At 40.3% G+C, this 23,619-nt stretch overlaps 1 protein-coding gene across 1 annotated transcript in view; it reads right to left on the bottom strand.

Moving 5' to 3' along the window:
• LOC113188421 (collectrin) overlaps positions 1 to 22,922 on the bottom strand; it is a 35,075-nt gene extending 12,153 nt beyond the window's left edge. Inside the window, exons 1-5 of the mRNA XM_026396723.2 lie at positions 22,865 to 22,922; positions 22,506 to 22,564; positions 18,755 to 18,840; positions 6,015 to 6,128; positions 78 to 272 (exon numbers count right to left, since the gene is read on the bottom strand). Of these exons, the coding sequence (XP_026252508.1) occupies positions 78 to 272; positions 6,015 to 6,128; positions 18,755 to 18,840; positions 22,506 to 22,564; positions 22,865 to 22,922 (512 nt within the window). The remainder of the gene's footprint in view (positions 1 to 77; positions 273 to 6,014; positions 6,129 to 18,754; positions 18,841 to 22,505; positions 22,565 to 22,864) is intronic.
• Positions 22,923 to 23,619: the final 697 nt, after the last annotated feature.

Genomic DNA, 23,619 nt, shown 5'->3' with positions numbered 1-23,619 from the left:
CAGAGGAAAATCTTATTTTTCTAAGTCATGAGAAAATAAGTAAATACTTCTTAACTCATTCCCATTAAATAGCTTACCTTCTTCGTTGCCGGATCCCTGATAAAACCAGTAGCGTAATTGCAACTATGACGATACAAAATACCACACCAAAAATAATAATCCAGATGGGAACAGGTGGGTCCATGGGTGGTGCAATAGTAGAAGAAATTTTTAAAAATTCCAGAGTCTGGTCATTCAAAAAGAAGACATTGTTGATCCGGTTCCTATTCATTCTAAAATTCAATCATAATCAAAAACAAGCAAAAAATAAGACAATAAAAAGCACTAGAAACAAAGTATAGTACTGTCTCTCTACGATTATAAATATCTCTATAAACAAAGAATTCTCCTAGCAGGAGACTTCAGGTTGACTAGAAATTTTGCTAAGGACAATTGTGTTGAGATTTCATTTAGTAATTTGTAGTGCTGGTTGCCAGAGATGCCCATCTATTACACTGCTGACCTGCATTATTGTGAATCTCCTAGAAGTAACTAAAAGTCCTGAGCTTTAAATCAATCTGCCCACCATGTTTTATTTCCTGAGAAATAGCTTCTAGATTACAATAACAGAACTCTACTTAAGGTGCTTACATAAATACCAACAATCCCATGAGGTAAAACTGTATGTAAAAGGTGAGTGAGAAGAATGGGAAGAAAAGAAAACCAGGAACAGAAAAAACATGAACCAAGAGTGTCTTCAGATTCATCAACTTGATTTCTTTCCATCAACTCAACAAACATTTGCCAAAAACTTACTAAGTATTAGATAACTGTGTTAGGTGCTACAGATACAATATGAAATAAAAATGTTCAGGAGCTTACACTCTTGAAGGGTAGCAAATTAGTATATCCACACCAATAGTGCAGTGCTAAATGTTCTGTGAAAGAGGCAAATATGGGCACAGTGGGAGCACAGGAGAGGACCAAGTATGTTATAGTAAATGAGCTGTGCTTTGAGGGACAAGCAGGAATTCTTTAGACCAAAGTATGCAGTAAGCACAGTAATAGAATCATGGTAAAGTACTTCAGTAAACTGCAAGTGGTTCCATATGACTAAAGGCAATAGTGGTTCAGGAAACCAAAAACCTAGAAAAATCTCAAGGTAAATGTGTTACTTTTCCCTTTATTTCCCTGTATTTTTGGTGGTAACAATAGTTAGAAAGGCGTTGGTAGCAAAGACTTATTTAAATGAAAACAAATAAGTGAATTTCTAATTGGAATTACAAACTAGGTGAAACAATTCCTTGGAGATATGTTATGGTCTTTACTGAATTCACACTATACAAATAGACTTCATCTACCTTTAGAGCAGCCTGGAAAATAGAAAAATAATATGAACCTTATGTGACTTAAAGTTTCCTAGTAGCTTCACCAAAAAAGTAAAAAGAAACAGGTACATTTCATTTTAATAATGTATTTTTGTCTAACATATCCAAGAAAATATAATTTCAAAAATATTGATTATATTGAATTGTTTTATATTTTGTTCTATACTGCCTTAGAAATTTGGTATTTTACACTTAGCAAGCATCTCATTTTGGACTAGCTATAGTTCAAGTGTTTGATAGGTATACCTGGCTGGCAGTTCCAATACTGGACAGCCTAGGTCTAGAGCCTGATAGTAAGTAATGACTTGAGAAATGCCACAGACCAGCACTAGCCCATCAGAGAAAGCCTTCTTTAGCAAATTAAGAAGAAAAAAAATCTATAATGAGATCTGGGGTGTTGATCAGTGGCTGAATACCACTTAGTAGTATGTGTGAAGCCCTAGGTGCAATCCCCAGCAACACACACACACACACACACACACACACACATACACACACACACACACACACCCTATATTGAGGCAATCAGGTAATCTATAGCAAGGGATAATTTAAATGTTTTTATCAAACCAAGAAATGGTTTCCTTTTCATAATTAAATATTGATAATTTGGGACCACAATCCTTTCCACAAAATAATGAACCCCACTACTAACATATAACTCAGAGAATAATGAAAAGTTTTTCTGCACACTGATTCTACCTACCCGGTTGGTCAACCCTTTGCTGCACTCCAGGCTGGAAATGTATTCTATCACCTCTCAGGCTGAATAAAAGTTCTGGCTCATACACAGATTAAATCTCCTCCACTATAGGAGTTCCCATTTGGCATCAGTCACCATGAATATCTTTCAACTAGGACCAGAGTTGAATTTGGCCAGATCCTCACAAAAGAGCAACAGCATACATCTTAGAATAGCTGCCCCTTTCCTTGCATCATTCTACAGGTATAAAGAGTATAGATTTAAAACCACTGTAGGTATGGAAGAATATGCCTAGGTCAAGTCTTCACTCTTTTTAAACTTTCTAGCATAGTGTTATGGGTTAGATATTAGGTATCCCCCGAAAGCTCATGTGTGAGACTATGCAAGAATATCCATAGGTGAAATGATTGGATCATGAGAGCTGATCAGTTGATTGATTAATTCACCCAATCAGTGAATTAATCCCCTGATAGGGATTAACCAAGTGGTAACTGAAGGCAGGTAGGGTGTGCTGGAGAAGGTGGGCACTGGGGACGTGCCTTTGGAGTATATATTTTATATCTGGCAAGTGGAGTCTCTCTCTCTCTGCTTCCTGATCATCATGTGAGCTGCTTCCCTCTGCCATACTCTTCCCCTGTGATGTCCCACCTCACCTCCAGCCCCGAGGAATGGAGCCAGCTATCTATGGGCTGAGACCTCTGAAACCTCGAGCCTCCAAATAAACTTTTTCTCCTCTAAAATTGTTCTTGTCAGGCCTTTTTGTCAGAGCAATGAAAAAGCTGACCAAAACACTAAAAAGCTTTGGCAAATCAATAAATCTCTTTGATCCCCAGTTTCTTCATTTCTAAAACAAGGAAAATGAGCCTGTGTTAAAAAATTATTGGCATTAAAATTAAATGCCACAGATGCATAAGACATGATTTATGGACCAGAAAATGTTATGTAAATATGAGGTGGAACTATTTTGCCCAGCCACATAGATTCTTCGGCCCTGAAATTCCTACTCTCTAGGTATCATCTCCTTTCCCCTCCCCCACTCTATTCTTCCTTCTTAGCACTATTTCTTTTATTTTTATTCCAGTCTGGCATACCCTACTCATTCCTAACATAAATTCTCATTTTATTGGCCATCCCTACATCCTAAATAGCTTCTCTTGCTAAGGCCTTTGAAACAGACATTTAGTTGAGAACATTTATCATCTTTCCCTACCTTTACCCCAAACAATCTTCCTCCTCACATCAACTGAAGCCTAGTTTAACTACAGTGCTGTCATTTTCCCTGAAGCCCTCCCAGATCACAAGACTTGAACAAAATCTCTTTTACCATGAAATTTGATATTGCTAGTTATTACTCCCTAAGGGGTGGGTTTTAATTGTATTCTTTTTTAATATTCACTTTTTAGTTTTTGGTGGACACAATATCTTTATTTATGTGTGGTGCTGGGAATCGAACCCATTGCCTCACACATGCTAGGCAAGCGCTCTATCACTGAGCCACAACCCCATCCCTTAATTGTATTCTTAGTGGCAAAAATAATTTAGTTCAAAGACCCTTATTAGAACAGATTCAAACATTTCCTGTTGCTATAGATCCTCAGTGCTTTTGCTTCAGCAAGAAAAATAGACATTTATTCATAAAAATCTTTAGCATTTGATTAAATACTCATTATTTTAATTGTTAATATTTTATAGACAGTAAATGAGTTCTTTCACTAGAAATTTCTCCTTGGTAAAGAGAATACTATGCATTTCAGCAATTTGTAAAACTTTTGTGGGGATGGTTACTTTGTTTTGTTCTTTCTTTCTGTGGAAATAATTTAATTCCTCAACTTATTTTTTGAACATACATTTGCCCAACATCAATCACATGCAGCATTTGATGTTCTGACACACACAAAGTGTGAATTAATTGAAATAAAACCAAATTACATTCCTTTACTCCTTGAAAGTAAAAAATTAAGTTTCACTTTTGAATGTTTGCTATGATTCCAAGGAGGAAAGGGGTGCAACTCTTAGGAAAAATTGCCCCCTTGAAATGGGCAAAAAAGGTTACTCATTCCTAACATAAATTATCATTCTATTGACTATCCCTATCTCCTAAATAGCTTCTCCTGCTAAGACCTTTGAAACAGACATTTAGTTGAGAACATTTATCATCTTCCCCTACCTTTACCCCAAGCACTCAATCTTTTTTTTAACCAAATTTCCTTCTTAGTATTATCTTTTTGGGCAATTTCTACATCATATTGTCTTTGAGATATTTTGCAAAACTATAAGTTCTAGAAAACTAACATAATGCAAATTATTTTTGTCCATAGAAAATCAAATAAACTGTGTCTGGTAGAACATGATCCATAACTGCCTGATAGAATGATGGATGCATCTATTTGTAAATGTATTTCATCATTCTTAATTCCTATATATGTGTGGTTCCTTAAAGTCCCCTTTGAAATAGTTTCAATGAGCTAGGCACACTGATGCACACCTGTTATCCCAGCAGCTCAGGAGGGTAAGGCAGGAGGATCTCAATTTCAAAGCCAGCCTCAGCAACTTAGCAAGGCCCCAAGCAACTTAGCGAAATCCTATCTCAAAATAAAAAATAAAAAGGCTGAGATACAGCTCAGTGGTTAAGTTGAATTCCTGATACCAAAAAATAAAAAAGTGAAATACTTTCAACATCTTACTAGTTCCCTCATTAATTAAGGAGATAACAAAACCTTTGATAGTATTCATTTTTAATTTGTATGAGTCATGATCTTTTTTTAATATTCATTTTTTAGTTGGATACAATATCTTTATTTTATTTATTTATTTTTATGGGGTGCTGAGGATTGAATCCAGGGTCTCGCACATGCTAGGTGAGCACTCTACCACTGAGCCACAACCCCAGCCCATGAGTCATGATCTTTATTGTTAAATTATATTTTAAAGGTAAAGACTGAAAAAGATAAGTCTTCAGAGACTCAAGAAATGATGATATTTTTCTAGGTTTTAAAATAAAATTCAATGGTATGATTTGTTGCTTAAACTCCTTACATGTGGGCTGGGGTTGTGGCTTAGCGGTAGAGCACTCACCTAGCACGTGTGAGGTGCTGAGTTCGATCCTCAGCACCACATAAATATAAGTAAGTAAAATAAGGGTATTGTGTGCATTATACAACTAAAAATTTTTTTAAAAAAACTCCTTACATGTATTAAATCATTTAACCTATTTAACCTCAGTAGCTCTGAGAGAGGGGTACCATAATTACATTTTACAGATGATGAGAGGAAGGCCAAAAGAGGGTGAGTAACTTGTCTGTATTCCAATAGTTATCAACAGGCAATGCCAAAAATTAAAAACCTAGGCATTCTGGCTCCTGACAGCCTGTACCATTAAAGAATAGGGCCACAAAAGGGTTCTTGCCAAAAGGGGACAATAGCGGGCTGGGGCTGTAGCTCAGTGGTAAAGCACTTGCCTTGCAGGTGTGAGGCACTGGGTTTCATCCTCAGCACCACATAAAAATAAAGATACTGTGTGCTCATCTACAATATATATAAAGACAATAGCACGCATTCTTAGCTAATGGTTAAACCTGGGTTTCTTAACTATAGCATGATTGACTTTGAAGTCAAATAACTCTTTGTGTGGGGTGCCTCACTGTGCATCATAAGATGTTTGGCAACATCCCTAGCTTCTGCCTACTTGATGTTGGTGGCACACCTCCCACTTCGAGTTGCGACAAGAAAAATGTGTCCACACATTGTCAAAGGTCTCTTCAGAGACAAAATTGCTCCTGGATGAGAGCCAATGATCTACCTCTAATCTCTAATAAAAATTAAGAAAAATGAAATCTTTGACAACATAATCAATAAATCAAATGTGGGGCAGAATGAGAACTCTTCCACATCTATGAAATCAGCAAGTCAACTAACCAAAAGCAAGCATATTTAGGGGTAGTTACCTGATGGCCGACTGTACTTCAACAGCAGGAAGAGTATGATTTTTTGAAGGGTCTGTAACCACAAACCAGAATGACACCCTTTGGGTTACATTGCAAAGTAGGACATGGGAAATTCTGCAGACAATGGAAAGAAAAAAATACATCGTAAGAATATCATCCCAAATGGCATTACACTGTTTCTTCTGATGCAATTACCATTTTATGAGTCACCTTAGTTACATTTGCAAAGTTATTTTCTACCATTTGAAGGAATGACTTAATAAGAAAAAATTATATAGGAAATTCTCATTGCTTTAAAATCATATACTCAGGAATCATTTCTTAAGAAGGAATCTGCCACAAAAATTAAAAAGGAATTAGGCAGTGGAGAACATTAAGGATATTGTTCTCTATCATCTAGCAGCTGAAAGCTTCTCTGCTTCCTCAATACTGGGTCCCTGTCTAAACCACAGAAGCCTCTGGCATGTCTTCATCAAGTTTATTGGCCCCCTGTCCATTTTACCTTCCTCCTCTCAGATTCAATCAGAATCAATTTTTTATTCTTGATTCACTACTTGCACTGTCTGCCTCAACTTCTGTCCATACCCCACCACCACCACCAGAGCATTGGGACCCAAGAGGTGCCTTCCTCATGTACTTTTGAGGAAACAGTTCTCATGAACAGTTGCTTTTGTATAGCCTTGAACAGACCTCCAAACTTAAGTGTTATAATCAATTCACCAGCAGCCTTTGACTACGTGATTTGTAGTTACATGCTTTTCAACTACAAAATGGCAATGTGACTCACTCTATTCTATACACATGAATTACCCATAATTGAAAAGAGAGAAATGACATTGGTGTTTAGAGAAAAGACTATCTATATGAGGATGCATGAACCTCAAAACTATAAGAGAGTCCATATAAAATCAACAGTGCTAAATCATAAATTCTGGATGGCTTTCACTATTAAGAGCAAAGTAAGAAAAAATGGCATTCATATACACTGCATACAAATCAAACATAAAGCAATCACATTAACTGGAAAAAAATAGTTATTTGTTATTCTTTTAAAAGAGAATTTCATTTTATTATAGTCATTTTTACACTGTTGAAAGAGAGTACTCTTCTGTAAGTAGCTATCTGGAGAAATTCCTTCATTTTCTCCCTGGCAGGTAGAAAAGAAGATGCAAGTGGGAGGCCCCTCTGCCCAGGGCTGTGTCTGAGAGCACCAATGGGGAGGAGAGAGGCTTGAGCTTTCCTTGCGCTCCAGATAGCATGGGGCGCCCCACGTGCCACTCTGCCTCATGCTGTCCTCGTGTCCGAGGGGCAGGAGCCTGGCAGGTGCCAGATCCCTGCAAACGGCGCCCCACGCGCTTTGTCTGCCCCAACTGTCACTTGTTTCGTGTCTGGCTGCGACCACACACGTTGCGAAACGATCCCTACTCGAAGACACTGATCTTGCTCCACCGCTCTCATGGGACTCTACCTGAGCAGGTGCCTGCACAGGTACCTGGGCACACGTAAGCCCGCCCTAGCAGCACGGCCTTTGAGGCCCAGGAGAATCACCCAGGAGCACCGACCTCTGAGGCCCAGGCCTGCCCCCCGCCCCCAGGACCCTGGCATCTGTAAACCTGCCCCGGGACACCCAGAGCCCCAGGATCGCTCCCAAGCCCCCCACAAGGTTCTGCACAGTGGGGACCACACCAGGGGCAGGAGGGCGGTGGGCACCCCGCCTGCGAGGTACAATCCGCACAGGCTGCCCCTCTGGCTACTCCTGACACCCCAACTTACCGAGGTCCGCTACGAAGGCATGAAGCGCAGACTTCGCCACGCCCCAGACCCAGGTTGGCCCCACAGCCCTTTCAAAGTCCACAAGAATCCCGAGGGTCCAGGGAGCCTCTACAGGTGCCCACCTTCCCAGCCGGCCCCGGACCCCTGTGCCAAGGAGACAGTGCTAAAGAACCTCAGCCAGTGCAACAAAGGGAAAAGGAAGTTTGATGGAGCCCTGTGGTTTGAGGAACCCGAGCCCAAGAGGAAGCAGCAGAGCCCACAGCGCAGACCATCTGCCTTCAGGCCCGTCATCAGAAACGGAGTGGAGCCATCCTTCCTGCCCAGGCCTGGGCCGCTGAAGAGAAGCGTCCGCTCCAGGACATCTGCCTCTGTGAGGAAGAGACTGAGCCCTGGCCTGCCCTCCAGCCTTCCTGGGGCCTCCCCTGGCCCCTGCCTCACCGGCCCCAGCTCCCAGGCCAGCCCAGGACATGGTCTCACAGCCCCTGCTGCAGGCCTGGGAGCAGATGTCCCACTGTCCCAGGAGCCTAGGCCTTCCTCCCCTTCCCAGGGGCCACACCAGGAGGGCCCTGCTGAGCCCCAGCACACTCAGCCCGCTCACCTCCTTGGCTCCTAAGAGTCAGAGCCCTGCCACCCTCCTCTGAGACTCAAAGCCACAGTCCCTTTATCTTACAGGCCCCTCTACAAGACAGGAGTCACTGAGCCAACAGCTCACTTCCTACTGCTTCTGCCTGACAGGTCTGCCACCCCCAGACCTCCTCTCTCTACCCTGAGGAGCCCAAACTCTAAAGGGACTACTCAGATCACAACCCTGGACTTTCCCCTGCCAGCCCTCTCCTGCCTTCTCCCTGGGAGGAGGCTCACCAGGAAGGTGGCCTTCTTCCCATGCTCAGTTAGCTTAGTTAAGTGTTTGTTTTCATTTTATATAGTAGTAATAACAAGAGTTTTGTTTTACTAGAAATTGTCATATGCTTTCTTTCTAAGACTCCACAGCATGGTTTCTCCAAAAGTACTTTTGACATTTGGGCCATACCATTCTTGGTGGTTGGGGCTGTTCTGTGCATTGAAGGGTTTCAGCAGCATCCCTAGCCTCTGACTAGTAGGTGCCAGTAGCACACCCACAACTGTGCCAATCAACAGCATCTCCAGTGCCAAATAATTACTAGGGTTAAGGATAGGGAAGTAAATAAATAAAAATCACACTGGTGGAGAATCATTGAGCTTCACTGACCTCTACTGGCAAGAAATAGTCAATCTTATACTCTGAAAAAGTATGATTCTATAATATGTATCAGAGATACATATGTGAACAAAACAAAGTGGTGCATGCTGGACAAAAAATTATTCCACCTTTGGAGGTTTAGGCTATGGAACAAATATTTTCATCAATTTTCTGTAGAACACTTGGGCTACGAATAATTCCTGATATTTAGCCTTACATTTGCAGGAAATGAAAGCTTGTTTTTGAAAATGAACTACTTTAAATTTTTCAAACTGGTTAAAATTTAAAAATCAAATGATACCAAGTTCTGGTTCAGATTCATGGAATTGGAATCTCAGGGGGTGCCATGGGAGCCATTGGTTCCTGCCCCTCTGGAGTGGCATTTAGAAGTGTCTTCTAGAGTAGAGAGTATAGCTACCAGAAACTCTTGCAGACACTAATGAGAATGTTCTCTGCAGCACTTTTCATCATGGCAAAGAACCAGAATGACTAAATAGCCATCAACAGGGGGATGGATAATGTAAATATGGTATATGGTATCCAGGGAACATTATTCCACAGATCACAGGAAGAAGTAGACCAGAGTTTCTCAAGCTCAGCACAATTAGGCCAGATAATTCTAAGTTGTGGGGATGACCTGTGCGCTGTGGGATGTTCAGCAACAAATTCAGCCTCTACTCGCTAGAAATCAGTAGTACTATTGCCAGTTGTGACAATCAAAAATACTTGTCTGTGTTGATCTTTCCATCTACATATTATTCAAACATGAGTTTCATGGTATTCCCTATTGGAGAGAGAATGCAGCTGTAAACAAAGCCCCTTTTCCTGTGCACCTTGCTTTCTAAGGGAGGAGAACCAGAAGACCAACCAGTAAACACATGCATTCACTTAGGGGAAGCACAAGAGCTAAAAAGGAAAATTCAGCAGTAGAAGGATATAGACAATTCCATCAATGCACCTCTGACCCCAAATACTCTCCTCTGTCCCCATTACTACACCATCCCACACCATGAATTCAAGTTATTTAAATTTATTCATTGTTCCCACTGGGTGGCAACTCATAGAGTATTATAGTACCTCAGCAAACACAATGAAAATGTTTTATCTATTTAGTCATAAAGATTTCCAAAAGATTTAAATTGTTGCTGAAAACATTAAACCCTCAATTTTCAAGTGAGATAGTAATTGTCAGGTACAAAAAGTTCCTGGACTAAAACTCTAAAAATCAAGCTTCCATCTTGAAATTTACTACTTAACGATTGCTAGATTTGAGACAAGTCATTTCATTATACATGAAGTACTAAGAAGGGCTTAATCTCTTAGTGTGCCAGTGGGGGTGTGCTATTAGGATTTTAGTTGTGAAACTCCTCTTTAGGGAGAGAGACTTGCATCATGCTGGTCGTTTCTCACCCCCACCCTCTAAATACTACCCTCTAAATACTCTCCAGCCATAGATATAATCCCTAACACACCCCATGTCTATATGCTCAATGGGTGGGTTCAGTACCATACCCAAGTAAGAAACACTTCTACATCAACTTCAAAAGTTTCAAGATAATGAAAAGGAAAACAGAAACTGTCACAGAGTGGATCAGAATCAGAAGAAGCAGATTTTGGAATAAAAAAAAAGAACCTAACTAGAAAAATGGAGAAATACTAAAACTATCCATAGTTGAGTAATAATATTGAATGAATATTAATTTCTCTTTTACCACAGTTATTTAAAATACTATTAGGGAAACAAAGTGAGGTCCAGAGCAGGGTTTCTCAACCCTAATACTATTAACAATGAGGCCTGGATGCATTGTTAATAGTGCTGGGTTTGAGAAACCCTTTTTGGGGCTGTCTCAAGTTTTATATGGTACATAGCAGCAGAAAACACCAAATACACATTCAATTGTGAAAACAAATATCATCTCCAGACATTTCCAAATATCCTTGGGAGCAGTGGTGGGTGGAGGAAAAAAATCTCCCCAAATGGAGAACATGGGACTGTCTATATGATCTTTGTGACCTTTTAGCAAAATCTAAAAGTTTCCAAATTAAATACACATACACATGCATGCACAAACACAAATATAAGAACAAAGAGGATATTTAAAAGTTGCCTGAGTACTATGGATTTGTTTATAAGAAAAAAAAACTAGGCCATGCTTTAATAAAATGTTCTTACAAGCTTCATTAACAGATAACATACATACTTTGAAAATAACAAAGAGCTTTATAAAAATGTAAGATATTAGCACCCATCAGAATAAGGATGCCCTTAATAACGATCTAGTTTTTTAAAGTTAGCTCTGCTATATACTCAAATGTATGAAATATTTATTAGAATGCTTCCTGCTGTCCTAACATCTTAAGAAACAGCATACCTATCCTTCTCCATGATTGACATTAGGAAAATAGGTTGCTATGGTTTAAATATGTTTTGTCCAGTCTAAAACTCACACTGAAGTTTAATCCCCACTTAAGATATTAAGAGGATGGACTCTTAACCAATACTATGGTATTTACAGGTGGGCATTTGGGAGGTGGTTAAGATTATATAAATCATCAGGGTGGAGCTCCGGTCATTGAATACTGATGCCTCTATAAGGACAGGTAGAGAGACCAGAGGCAACACACACACACACACACACACACACACAAATGAACAATCTCCATCTCCCTTAGGACACTGCCAGCAAGAAGGCTATCACCAGACATGGGTCCTTGACCTTACACCTTCAGAAATATTAGCCAAAATAAATGGCTTTTCTTTTAAAAAGTAGCCTGCCTTGGGTATTTCATTATAGTAACACAAAACAGACTAATACAAAGTATATAGTTTTAGCCATTTGAAATCTTCTTCAACACAAGGATACTAAGTATCCTCCCAATAAAATTGTTCTGTCCAAAGGTATGATTCTTCTTTGTCTTAATAAATAGAAAACTAACCCAGTGATCGACAAATGTCAACCACAGAAATAAAGTCTAACGGATATGTTTGTATTTTGATTAAACATAAGCAGTTGAACTAGGAATTAATAAGCCTATCTCCTAAAGTTGCAAGGTTGTGGGAAAGGGGCCAGGGAAAGCACCACTCTGAAGACAGAAAGCAAAGGTTGTGTATGAAAATGGAGACACCTTTATCAGCTGGGGCTTCCAACTTGCTGGGATGATACTTTGCAAAACAAACTGATGTCTTGGCTCCCCCAGGATAAGAAATTGAGACCCACCAAGAGGGGAAACCCAGCATACAGAGCTACTTCTACTATGGCCATTGAATGCCATATCAACCATGGACACATTCTCCCAGGGTACTAGGGAAAAAGAAGAAGAAATGAGTGGGTGGGGCACTGTTTTCTTGTGTCTACTCTACACAGGCCCCTGGTTTAGGAGCACAACATAAATAAAGCATGCTTCATTCAATCACCATATTTACTAAGAGCTAACCTGATTAGCCAACATAGAGAGAGTGAACCTTCCCATAGTTTCAGGTACAAGAGTTGACAGATGCATATACCCTTGAATACCAAGGCCAATGTCTTGAGCCCACCAGAACATTAAGAAACAAGGTGAAAGCCAGTAACTCCTAAGATGCCAGAATCTGCACATAACTCCATGCCTTATCTGAGAATGGACCCAGGATATGAGGAAGTCAAAGGGCTTCTAGATTTCATGTGGCCTGAAAAGTCTTTGTCAGGAGGTTAGAATCTCTGCCCTGCTTTGAACTTCACAGTGTTTAAGCAAAGAAAACACTTTTAAATTCTATGAGCTAGAAGATAGCAAAGGAGATTCTCAAATAAATAGTTTGTTGACCTGAAACAAAACAGATTTATCTGGGTCCTGGAACATGAGGACAAAGTCCAAGTGTATCTTGTGCTGTAAGCTCCTCTACTCCTGAAGGGTGGGCCATGTGGAACTTAGTGGTTATAAAAGGAATGGATGGATGAAATAAGGATAACATCTCATTATTTCTGGAAATTTCCCCTGTAAGACCTTGAGAAAGGGCTGGGGTTGTTGGTCAGTGGTTATAAAATGAATGGATGGATGAAATAAGGATAACATCTCATTATTTCTGGAAATTTCCCCTGTAAGACCTTGAGAAAGGGCTGGGGTTGTTGGTCAGTGGCAGAGTGCTTGCCCAGCATGTGTGAAACACTGAATTTGAGGCTCAGCACCAAATTAAAATAAATAAACAAAATAAAGTTATTGTATCCATCTACAAACTATATATATATATATATATATATATATATATAACCTTGTGAAAAAATATGTTTAACAGGGGCTACAGTAAGAAAGGGAGGAAATAAAGGCAAAACTCCCCTACCCAGACTCAAAAATTCAGACACAATGTAACACAAAACTTCAGTAAAAGAAGCATCCTGGATATACTATAGATGCGGTGATCCAAAAGGAAATGTAAATGTTGGACAGGAATGGTGCTAAAAAGGAAGTAACATGAAGAACAATGGTAGAGAGTTCAGTAGTTAATTTATTAAGGAGTAAAATGATACCAGTTCCTTCCCATTATAGATTATGTTCATCTTGTGTGACTTCTCCGTGGTCTTTCTTCCAAATGTGAGTACAATGAATGTCCTTCAAGATTTGTACAGAAAGGAAAACTAATCAACCAACAAATACTTCTTGAATTAAGCACCTTTTTTTTTTGTAGTTGTAGATGGACAGAATGCCTTTATTTATTTTCATGCAGTGCTGAGGATCAAACCTAGTGCCTCATGCATGCTAGGCAAGTCCTCTACCACTGAGCTACAGCCAAATTAAACACCTTTTAAAAGTGTGTTTTGGGACCAGGGATGTGGCTTTGTTGGAGAGCATCCAGTCAGTATTCACAAAGATCTGGGTTCAATCTCCACCAAAAACATAAAATGAAAAGTATGTTTTCATGTATTAAATAAACTGAAATGCCACTAGCACCACTGAATACAAATCCTACATTTTCAAGGTTTTAAATGTGGAGTTTGATGGAATTGAGTTCACTAATATAATCATTTTCATCAACAGTTTTTTAATGAATTTTTTTATACTTTTATTTTATATATTTATTTTTATTGGTGGTGAGGGTTGAACCCAGTGCCTCCCACGTACAAGGCAAATGCTGTACCACTGAGCTACCTTAGGCACTGACTGATGGTTTTTTGGTTGTTTTTTTTTTGTTGTTGTTTTTTTAAACCAATAAATTATACTAACATACACAAGTAGTTCCTTTAACTAAATCCCTAAAAAGAAAAAAAAAATGCTTCCTCCCTCCCCTGAAGTGGGAGAAGCCCTGGTCTGAAGCAATTCTTTAAGAATTGGCTCTGCTGCCATTTCTCATCAATGGGGCCAGACAAGGCCAACGGTATCCAAGGGGTGGTAAGAATCAGGTTCTTGTTTCTGGAAATCAGAAGGACTAAATGGGAGCTGGGCTGCTGTTTTACAAGCACAAGACCGTTAATCCCCTTACCTTAGAGTGGATACAAGAGCATGTTGTTCCTTTTCAGATCACAAGACTTATCCTTGAATAATTAAGCAGAGGAAGAAATCCATTACATACCCTAAACCATTTAACTCAGAGAGAGAAAGCCATGCCTGAGTTACGCTTCTACCTCTATTGCTAAAAGTGATAAATTCCCTAAATGTCAAATTTTGCATAAACTAGAGAAATAAATTTCCCTGTTTACCTGGGAAATAGACTAAAAACTTTAAATGTAGACCATAGTTTTCTTGGAAACTCCTTAGAACATTAAAAAATTCCTGTGAAACTGCTTTAGTAAATCTGGCCTAAATCATGTCATAAATGGTGGAAAAAAAAAAAAACTGGTTGCCATCATCAATCTAACTCCCAAGGAAAACTCAACCTTATCTAATGAAACATAGACATTACTCTTAAATTCATTTTTTCATCCATCTTCCATTCTGGTTTTCTAAGAAATCCCAGCAAATATCAAGAAACGCATTTGTTAAGAACTGTAAATAATAATGGTTGAAGGAATTGATTGGTTCCTTTCTTTCTTTTTTTTTTTTTAGTTGCAGTTGGATACAATACCTTTATTTTATTTATTTTTTTTTTTATGTGGTGCTAAGGATGGAACCAAGGGCCTCGCATGTGCTAGTTGAGTGCTCTACAGCTGAGCCACAACCCCAAACCCTTGTTTCTTTCATATTTAATCTATCTTCCTATCTCTACCACAGCCAGGTTCATGGGCACAGGCTGGGGCAGAACAGGAATTACGCTCATGCCCAGCACACAGCAGGACTTCAGTGTAGGTTACTCAATTCCACACATCTGACTTCCTAGATGGCAATGAACGAAGAAATAGATGTTTCTGACACCACTGCCTTTGGCCCCTCTGTCAGTGCTTTCTTTCTCACCAGATGGCATCTGCAGCAGATGGTGTAGCCTTCCTGTGACTTCCAGCTCCTAATTAAAACTGGAACCTGCAGGTGCTCTCCTTCCAGCAGGTCTGGCCCAACCAGGGGCACTGAGTGTGGGCCCAGTCCTTCACCCTCTGGGCTCTGCTTCTGCCCTACACTCACTCCCCACTCCCAGCTACATCCTGGCTCATTTAGAAGTGGGGGCAAGAGGGATGGGATCAGACAAGACAAGCAAAGAAAGGCAAAGTGCATTCTCACTGCCCAGGGCCCTCTCTGGCTCCCTCTTGCTGTTGGTGGTCCTTGGTCGTGGTAGGCATCCACAAGCTCTCTATTCAGAGGGCTCCTATGGGGTCTTTGGGGAGCCCTCTGAGATCTTCTGCACTGATGGTGTCCCAGAAAATGATGCTGCACTCTGACTTCTTCCAGTCCCCCCTCCCAACCATGACTTGGCCTCCAGTGGTGCACCTGTGTCCTCACTCCACCATCTTGCCTTGCCCTGCAGTTGATGTTCTGCTCAACAGGCAGTGACTCCATCCAATTCTTCTTGGAAGCTTCCTCCTAGGCACAGGAATGTATTTAGGTACTGACTGTTGAGAGAGCTGCCCTCTCTCACCCCATCTCCAGATGGATCATGCCAGCCCTATAACTCTGGACTTCTCCAGCTGAGAGGCTAGTGGTCTTTTCTGTCCCACTGCACACCCAGGGACTTGGGATGCCATCCTATCTCTAGAACCCTAGTTGCTGCTATTCTGGTAGCAACTGGACAGAGTCCTGAGAATGTCTTTGATTGGGGAGCAGCCAACCAGGAGATAATATGCCATCTCCCCTCTCACAGACACCTCCACCCTCTGATTCTATCAGTTCTCTACCTGGCTGGAGGTGGCAGGCAAAAGAGAAGAGACCTCACCCCAAACACATGACCTCTGGTGTGCAATGGGCACCATCTAATCCTCATGGACCCAACTGTCCACACCCTGACTGGCTGCATTGGTGTCTGCACAGGAACCCATTCTGCCCTAAGTTCCCTGGGGAAGGGAGTGGCACTCTCACAGCCCTCTCTGCAGGCCCACACCTGCTGGCCCTCTGATCCTCTTAGGGAATCCCAGGATTGCGTTCTACCATCCACCTGCTCCCGGTGCCCTGACAAGATCGGCTCTCCAGCAAGTTCTGCATGGATGCAGCCAGGACCTCTCTTCAGAAGTCACATTCTCTTTCTGAGCTCACCATATACTCATGTCTTAAGTATATACCAATTCTAGATCTCGACATATGAACTGGCTTCCTCAGGAGAGAATGAGCTCTGTATCACTGATGGTAATTAAACCTAATGAGAGTTACCATAGTAAGGAGGGGGTCAGAGGTGGATGAAAACGAGAGAGGATTCAGCATTCTCTGAGTTACTTGAATCTCTACCTTCAGTTCGTCAAATGTGTTTTATTTTCTGTACTGAACAGCATCTTCACCGTCTTTTCCAATATTTATGGATAATCAGAGAGGCAGAAGAGTGAGTTTCAACTCTATCATGCACTATGTACCCCCCTTTCCACAGGAGAAGCCTGGGCATTCAGAATGCAGCTTTCTTTGTGGCAGGGCATGTAGAATACAGTCCAGCACATGGATTACATCTCAAACACATCCTGCTCATCACTCACTTCTCTGACAGCAGTACTACCAGGACTCACACTACCTAAGCCTTCAGAGAAAAACTTTTACTGATCCCTGTTCTAGTTCTGTACTTTTTGATATTTACAACTGGCAACACAAGAGTATAGATACCCTAGGTGTAAAAGTCCAAGCAAAACACATTTCGTGCAAACTGATCACATATTCTTAGACTCCTACAATGTCTCAGCTTCTGAAGGAAAACATTCCAAAGATGAATTCTTCAATACTAATCCGAAATGTCACATATTTAGTTGATTTTTACCACGAAAGGGAACATTTTGCATAGCCATGCATCAGGTAATTTGAAGGTACTTAGAGGAAGTAATAGTGCCATGAACACAGCAATGTATAAAACCTGCAAACAAGAAGGAGTAATAGAGAACACACAGACACCATACGGGTTAGCACTACCAGATAACCAGTGGCTTTGTTTCCTTTTCAATTTCTTATAATATAATCACCTTGTTTTTACTGAAAAAGTTTTATATAGTTGTGAAAAGAATGCTGCAGTTTTATACCATAACAGTAAATACTTTTTCTGTGAAATAAGAACAGAATTTATTATATCTCCTTGCAATGTTTTGACTCATGTGGAATATTTTGGTTAAAAATATACACTAAAATTATACATGAGGGCTGGGGTGGTGGCTCAGAGGGATAGCGCGCTCACCTAGCATGTGTGAGGCACTGGGTTTGATCCTCAACTCCATATAAAATAGCATGAAGATATTTTGCCACTTGTCACTCAAATTATATATGAAAAAATATATACACATGGGATTATTACATCAAATTAAATCCAATATTATATATAACTATAATGCATTAATGAAAACATTAAAAAGCCTTCCATACCCATACTGTCTCAGACAGAGCTGAGCTGAGGCTGGTCTTACCATGCACTGAAGGAATTTGGAAGATATTTAACACTCCATATGAGACACCTACCAATCTAAGTACTCCTCGGCTGTCAACAAGTATATCCTTACAGGTGTGTATGTCTCCCAATATCAGTGGAGACTGGTTCTGTCCTCAGCTAGCAAGTGACACTAAGAATGACTGGTGGGGGGCTGGCTGGACAAGCTAGCTTCCAAAGAGAAAGGAACCCACACCCAGGTTCTCCATCCAGCTTAACAATCAGATAAGACATTTCACCTCTCAAAGGGAGGCACCAGAGAGGGAGTAGAGAGAAACCAGGAGTGTTACTCTCATCACAAATAGTGAAGGAAGGAAACACCATGAAGAGAAGATTCCTCCAGTGTAACAGAAAAAAATGTGAAACTATTCAAAGTTGTACTATGTGCTTTTAAAGAAAACTTCCAAGTTGCTATGACAGATACCAGTTAGGGGAAGAACCTATACATATTTCTGTTATTTTTCAAGGTGAGAATAGAGTTCCTTACTACCTGCCTATTGATCCATCTGTCCACCCTTCTTCAAGAAAAGTTATATGTATACAATAGAAACACAGAAGCTTAAGAAATATAACTGCAATTTTGGAAGTTAGTTATCTTTATATTGCCTGCTGAATGAAGAGCACCATTGAAACATGATATAAGATGTAAGCTAAGCTACATTACAAAGATCTTTTAATGTTTAATAAAAATGGAGGACTTTTCCAACTGGCTACAAATTTATGTTCAAGATCAAGGATTAAAATAATCCACTGTCTTACATACTATTGCAAATAATCAGTTAAGATTTTGTACTGTTTGCTTACTCCGTTGTTTCTCTATTGGGAACTTTTCTCATGGAGAAAGCCACCATCGCTCTGAAGAGATATTCTTCATTTGTATCCCAGACATACTGAAAGAGAAGGAAAGAGAGGTATGGGGTTAAAAATGGTCCATTATGGGGCTGAGACTGTAGCTCAGTGGTAAAGCACTTGCTTCGCCTGTGTAAGGCACTGGGTTTGATCCTCAGCACCACATAATAATAAGATAGTATGTGTTTATAACTAAAAAATATTTTTAGAAAACACTCCATTAGATGCTACACTCATTCTCATAGTCTCCACACTCCCACCCCATCTACTTTGTACACAAAAAACTGGAGAACATGATAAATCATGTACCATAGCATCTGGAGTAGGGCTTTTGGGACATTCCATAATTCCAAGTTTGATGTGTTTCCTGTTGTGCTCTTTCTTAAAAATTGCCATATTAGTAGCCAGTCAGTCAATAAGGCATTTGGACAAATCATCCTGGCCATATACTATAAGAGTTTAAAAATAGTCAAATGGTTCATAGCATAGCCCCTAGCTTTTAATAATGTATTTGGTTCCAAAATTAGTTTTACTCAGAATAACTATAGTCCAATCTAATAAGATCAAGACATAAAGAAGAAACTAGTCCAGTTATAGACAGCACACAAATACTATTCAAACAGGGATGCACTGTTTTCAGATTGGGGAGATGGGGAATAAGTCTGTTCAACTATAGGAGAATGATAATCCAGTATAGCAAATAACAATGAAAGATGCTAATCAGACCTTGCCAGGGCATGAATTTAAATTGCTTTTCAGATCTAGGAGATGATCTGACTTGATCTCCAGTCCTTTCATTGGTTCCCCTTAAAAACAAGAATATGATTTGCCTCAGTAGGAGTCCCGTTGGGGTCACAGAGCAAAGCCCCAAACTACGTGGAAGAGTACAGGATTGACCAGATCCACATCAAGGTGGATATCCTGCAACCCTCACCAGTTGATCTTGAGTAAGGGTGGAAGGATTGAAAGCGAGTGCACTGGAGGTTACATATTTCCACAAAGGCATTCAAAATGTTTCACTGAGTCTCTACATAGAAAAGGAATCAAGCACATGTACCACATAAGAAGAAAATGGACAACTTAAGAGAGGATAAGAAAAGAGGTGCCAATTTAAACACAGGAATAATTTCTAACCCAAAGTTCTACTCCTGGCTAAACAGTCTTGCAAAAAGAAAGCTTGTGGAAAAGATATATACAAAAATGTTCACAGCAGCTTAAGTACCTGTTGCACATACTACTTGATGCATAACAGGTGCTCAAAAAGTGTGTGAAACTGAAAACATCTTTACATACCACATGTGACTCCAAGACCACATGGAGCATATGAGATGTATTTATTCATCCATCAGTTCAGATTCCTTGGTTCCTCACTTCAATAACATTTATGCCAAGGCCCTAATGTCCCAGCTCACCTTGCTTTCTGCATACATCTCAGGACCCTCAAACCCAGGCCAACCCCAAATTTTAGGTGAGTAATACAACATAATTGGAGAAAATCACAAAACAGGGACTATTGGCTTAACTCTAAATTCATAATGACCTACCCCCAAATTGCCTGGGAATCCCTTAGGTTTCCTCTCTCTCTCTCTCTGATGGCTCACAGGACTATTTTAACCTCCTATAGGTCTGCTGACTTATTATGCTTTCCTTCACACCTCACTTTCACTAGACACTGTTGCTTTATAATTTACAGATACATCTCAAGTCATCAACTTGAACTCCCTCATCCTCTTGACACCAAGATACAAAACTTCGTCCATAGAAGCACACCCTGTCCATCTTCTCTCTTGAAGGGCCAGACATGCGGTGCCTCTCCTATCAATGGCTATTCCCCCTACCTCTTTTAGGAATGGCTTTCCTGGCCCTTCTGATCATATAAACAATATCAGTTTTCCTCCCTCTTCTGTGTATTCAAATCTACCTGCAGCCTGTCCACTGCTCAAACTTTTCCCTTTGAGACAACAGTACAAATAAATCACTTCACTCACTCTTCCTTTCATTCATGCACCATCTCTCTCCTACTCTTCATAGTCAAAAGTCCATACTTCTGTTTACACATGTTCACCACCCATTTATATTTCATTCCACCTACTACACTCCCTCTAATATCTGCCTTCTGGCTGTCAATCCACAAAAGAGGCTCTCTCTAAAGTGACCACTGACCTCCACATTGCTTAACACAACAAGCGTGTGTCAGCGTTCATGTTGCTTAGCTTCCCAACAGCATTTGAGGCTCTCAAGCACTTCTTTCATGTTCAAGCAAAACTCTTTCATGCAGCAGCCTGCATACTCCTGGGCCCAGTCCCTTTCTGAAACTAGAAACGTGATGACATGCCCCTTTGCTTTTTACTGCCCCACTTCCAGACACCTTAGCCTTCCTTCCATCCCTCATTCTTAGCAAGCTCCTTCACATATGCTGTTCCCTGTGTCATTCCTTCTTTTATCCATGGTTCACTTCAACTCATGGACCTTATAGAAGGGCCAGATACTAAGGATCCTGATGAGGCCAAAGCTAGTAATATTGTCAAGATTGCACATTTGCTTTTCTTTACTACATCTTTAATGGATGACTGATTCTCCCACTACCAAAATCCCCATAGGGCAGGGACAAGTCTGATTTTAGGGTCAATGCATCTCCACCACCCAGCATGGCACCCACTCTAAGGATCTTAGGATGAGAAATCCTATACACTGGGTTAGGGGAAAGGGTATAGAGTGGATTCTGCTGTCAGTCTGCCTGGATACAGATCTGAACTCTATCACTTGGTGGCTTAAGGTCCTGAAAGGGTCACTTCATTTCCTTGCATCTCAGTTTTCTTACCCATCCAATGAAAATAAGAGTACCTATACCACTTTCCTTAAAAGGTTGTTGTTAAGGGCTATATGAGCTGATAGCAGTCAAGTGCTTAGAAGGCTCCCTGCTAAAAAGTAAATTAAGTTCGCAGTCAATTCTGGGTGTTATTTGCAATTATAATTCACAAAGTAAATAATACAATGATATGTTGGTGGACTGTCCTGTAATAGAATTCCTGAAAATTCTTTTAGCACATTTTTTTGGGGGGGGTTTCTAGTTGGAGGCCTCTTAATGACACCTGTGGGGGGAGTAATTTGCACATCACTCTGGGAAGCTGACACTGAAATTTGATAATAACTGACTTATTAATTCAAGTCTCTTTACTGTTTCTATATCCACAGAGGCCCTATGAGTATTTCTAAGCTTTGGTTTCAAAAGTATATGACATAGTGTCACTTTGGTGGTTCTAAAGAATTTAAACTTTACATTAGAATTTGAATTCTTGTGCTATGAAAGGCTTTCTGTATTTAGTAGCATTCCTTCTTTTCCATGACTAGAAAACAAGCTGCCCAGATTCCAAGGACTACAACAGTGAGGGGCAGATCCAACCCAGACCCTCAGTCTCCTTTGCTCCACAATGCTGGATTGAGAGGTTCAAGTTCTCTAAATTGGTGCCATACAAAACTTCAATGTCTTCCTGCATACACTACAGATAAAGAACCTCAGGCAAGCCTATTGTAAACAATTTCTATTTTAGGATACTCTACCTTTACATTTAGAAAAGATCAGACTTCCAAGTCTTTAGAAATGATATATTATCATTACTATGTAGACAGAGGCCCATCATCAGAGAAAGCAAGCACAGTTCTTAGGTAACAAAATTCAAAATGAACATGCAGGTGTTCCACTTACTGCTTTATCACCAAGAGCTCTTCTGATACTAAGTCTCACTTTAAAGGCGTTTTCTGCATCTGCCAGAAAAGAAAAAGAAACAGCAGTATATGATAATAAAATCTGCCCAAACATAGCCCAATTAATCCTAATATTTAATGAACTAAAAGCAACAGAAAACAGAACTACAAGGAAACTGTCCCTAAACACCCCTGAAAGTTGGATGGCAAGGACCTTAGGTGGTTTACATTTTCTTTCAAACTCATAAAACAGTCACAGGCTAAACTTAAAAGCCACAATATGCCTGCAGATTTAGAAAAATAAAGATTTCTTTCAGTCAATGACTTGGTAAGCTATTGTTAAGTTTCAAGGCTACATACCTGGTTGACAGAGTTCAGCATGAATAACAGTCACTAGAAAAAAGAGGAGCCACAACATTCTTCTGGAGTGGAAAACACAAGGCAAACTGAGAAAAAAAATCCACCCTCCACTTAAAGCTGCCTTAGCCATTCTGTGACCGGATTAGAATATCAGAGAAATCAGTGAGCCACCATCTAAAAGGTTTAATAATTAACACCCATACACTTGGGTTAATACTGCAATAGAAGTGGCCCATCTCCTGTCAGTTATTTACAAAAATCTGTTTGAAAAACAGATTAGTTGTTTTTCCCAAACTCTACCTCAGAAGAATGTTTCCTCTGCTGACACCCCACCCCTTCTGCAGCCGCCTGGTTAAGTGCACAGTGGAAGGAAGGGAGTCCTCAATGGAGGTTTTCCTTGGCATGAACTTTCCACCTTGTCAGGGCTAAACTACCTGGTTCACAGATAGGCTCTTTGAATTTGGGAAGCAAATATCACTCCTTTCTATCTCTGGGGAACAAAGGATGCACTTCCCTGAGTGTCCTCTTCTGACTCTTACCTTGGCAGGTAAACATCCCAGGACAGCTTCCTGGGATGGTTTTGTTTGGCCCTAGGGTTTGGCCATTATTGAAAATCCAAGTTAGTGATATGGAGCGGTGCTGCCCAATGGACCATTCTGCTTCTTTGTTTTGTTTCTGTGACACTGGAGATGGAACCCAGGCTTTCCACATGCTAGCTAAGCGCTCTACCACTGAGCTGCATCCTAGCCCTAAAT

This window comes from Urocitellus parryii, chromosome X (assembly GCF_045843805.1).
Source record: "Urocitellus parryii isolate mUroPar1 chromosome X, mUroPar1.hap1, whole genome shotgun sequence".
NCBI classification, from domain to species: domain Eukaryota; kingdom Metazoa; phylum Chordata; class Mammalia; order Rodentia; family Sciuridae; genus Urocitellus; species Urocitellus parryii.
The sequence above is the reverse complement of the archived record's forward strand: the minus strand, read 5'-3'. Positions and strand labels throughout refer to the sequence as shown.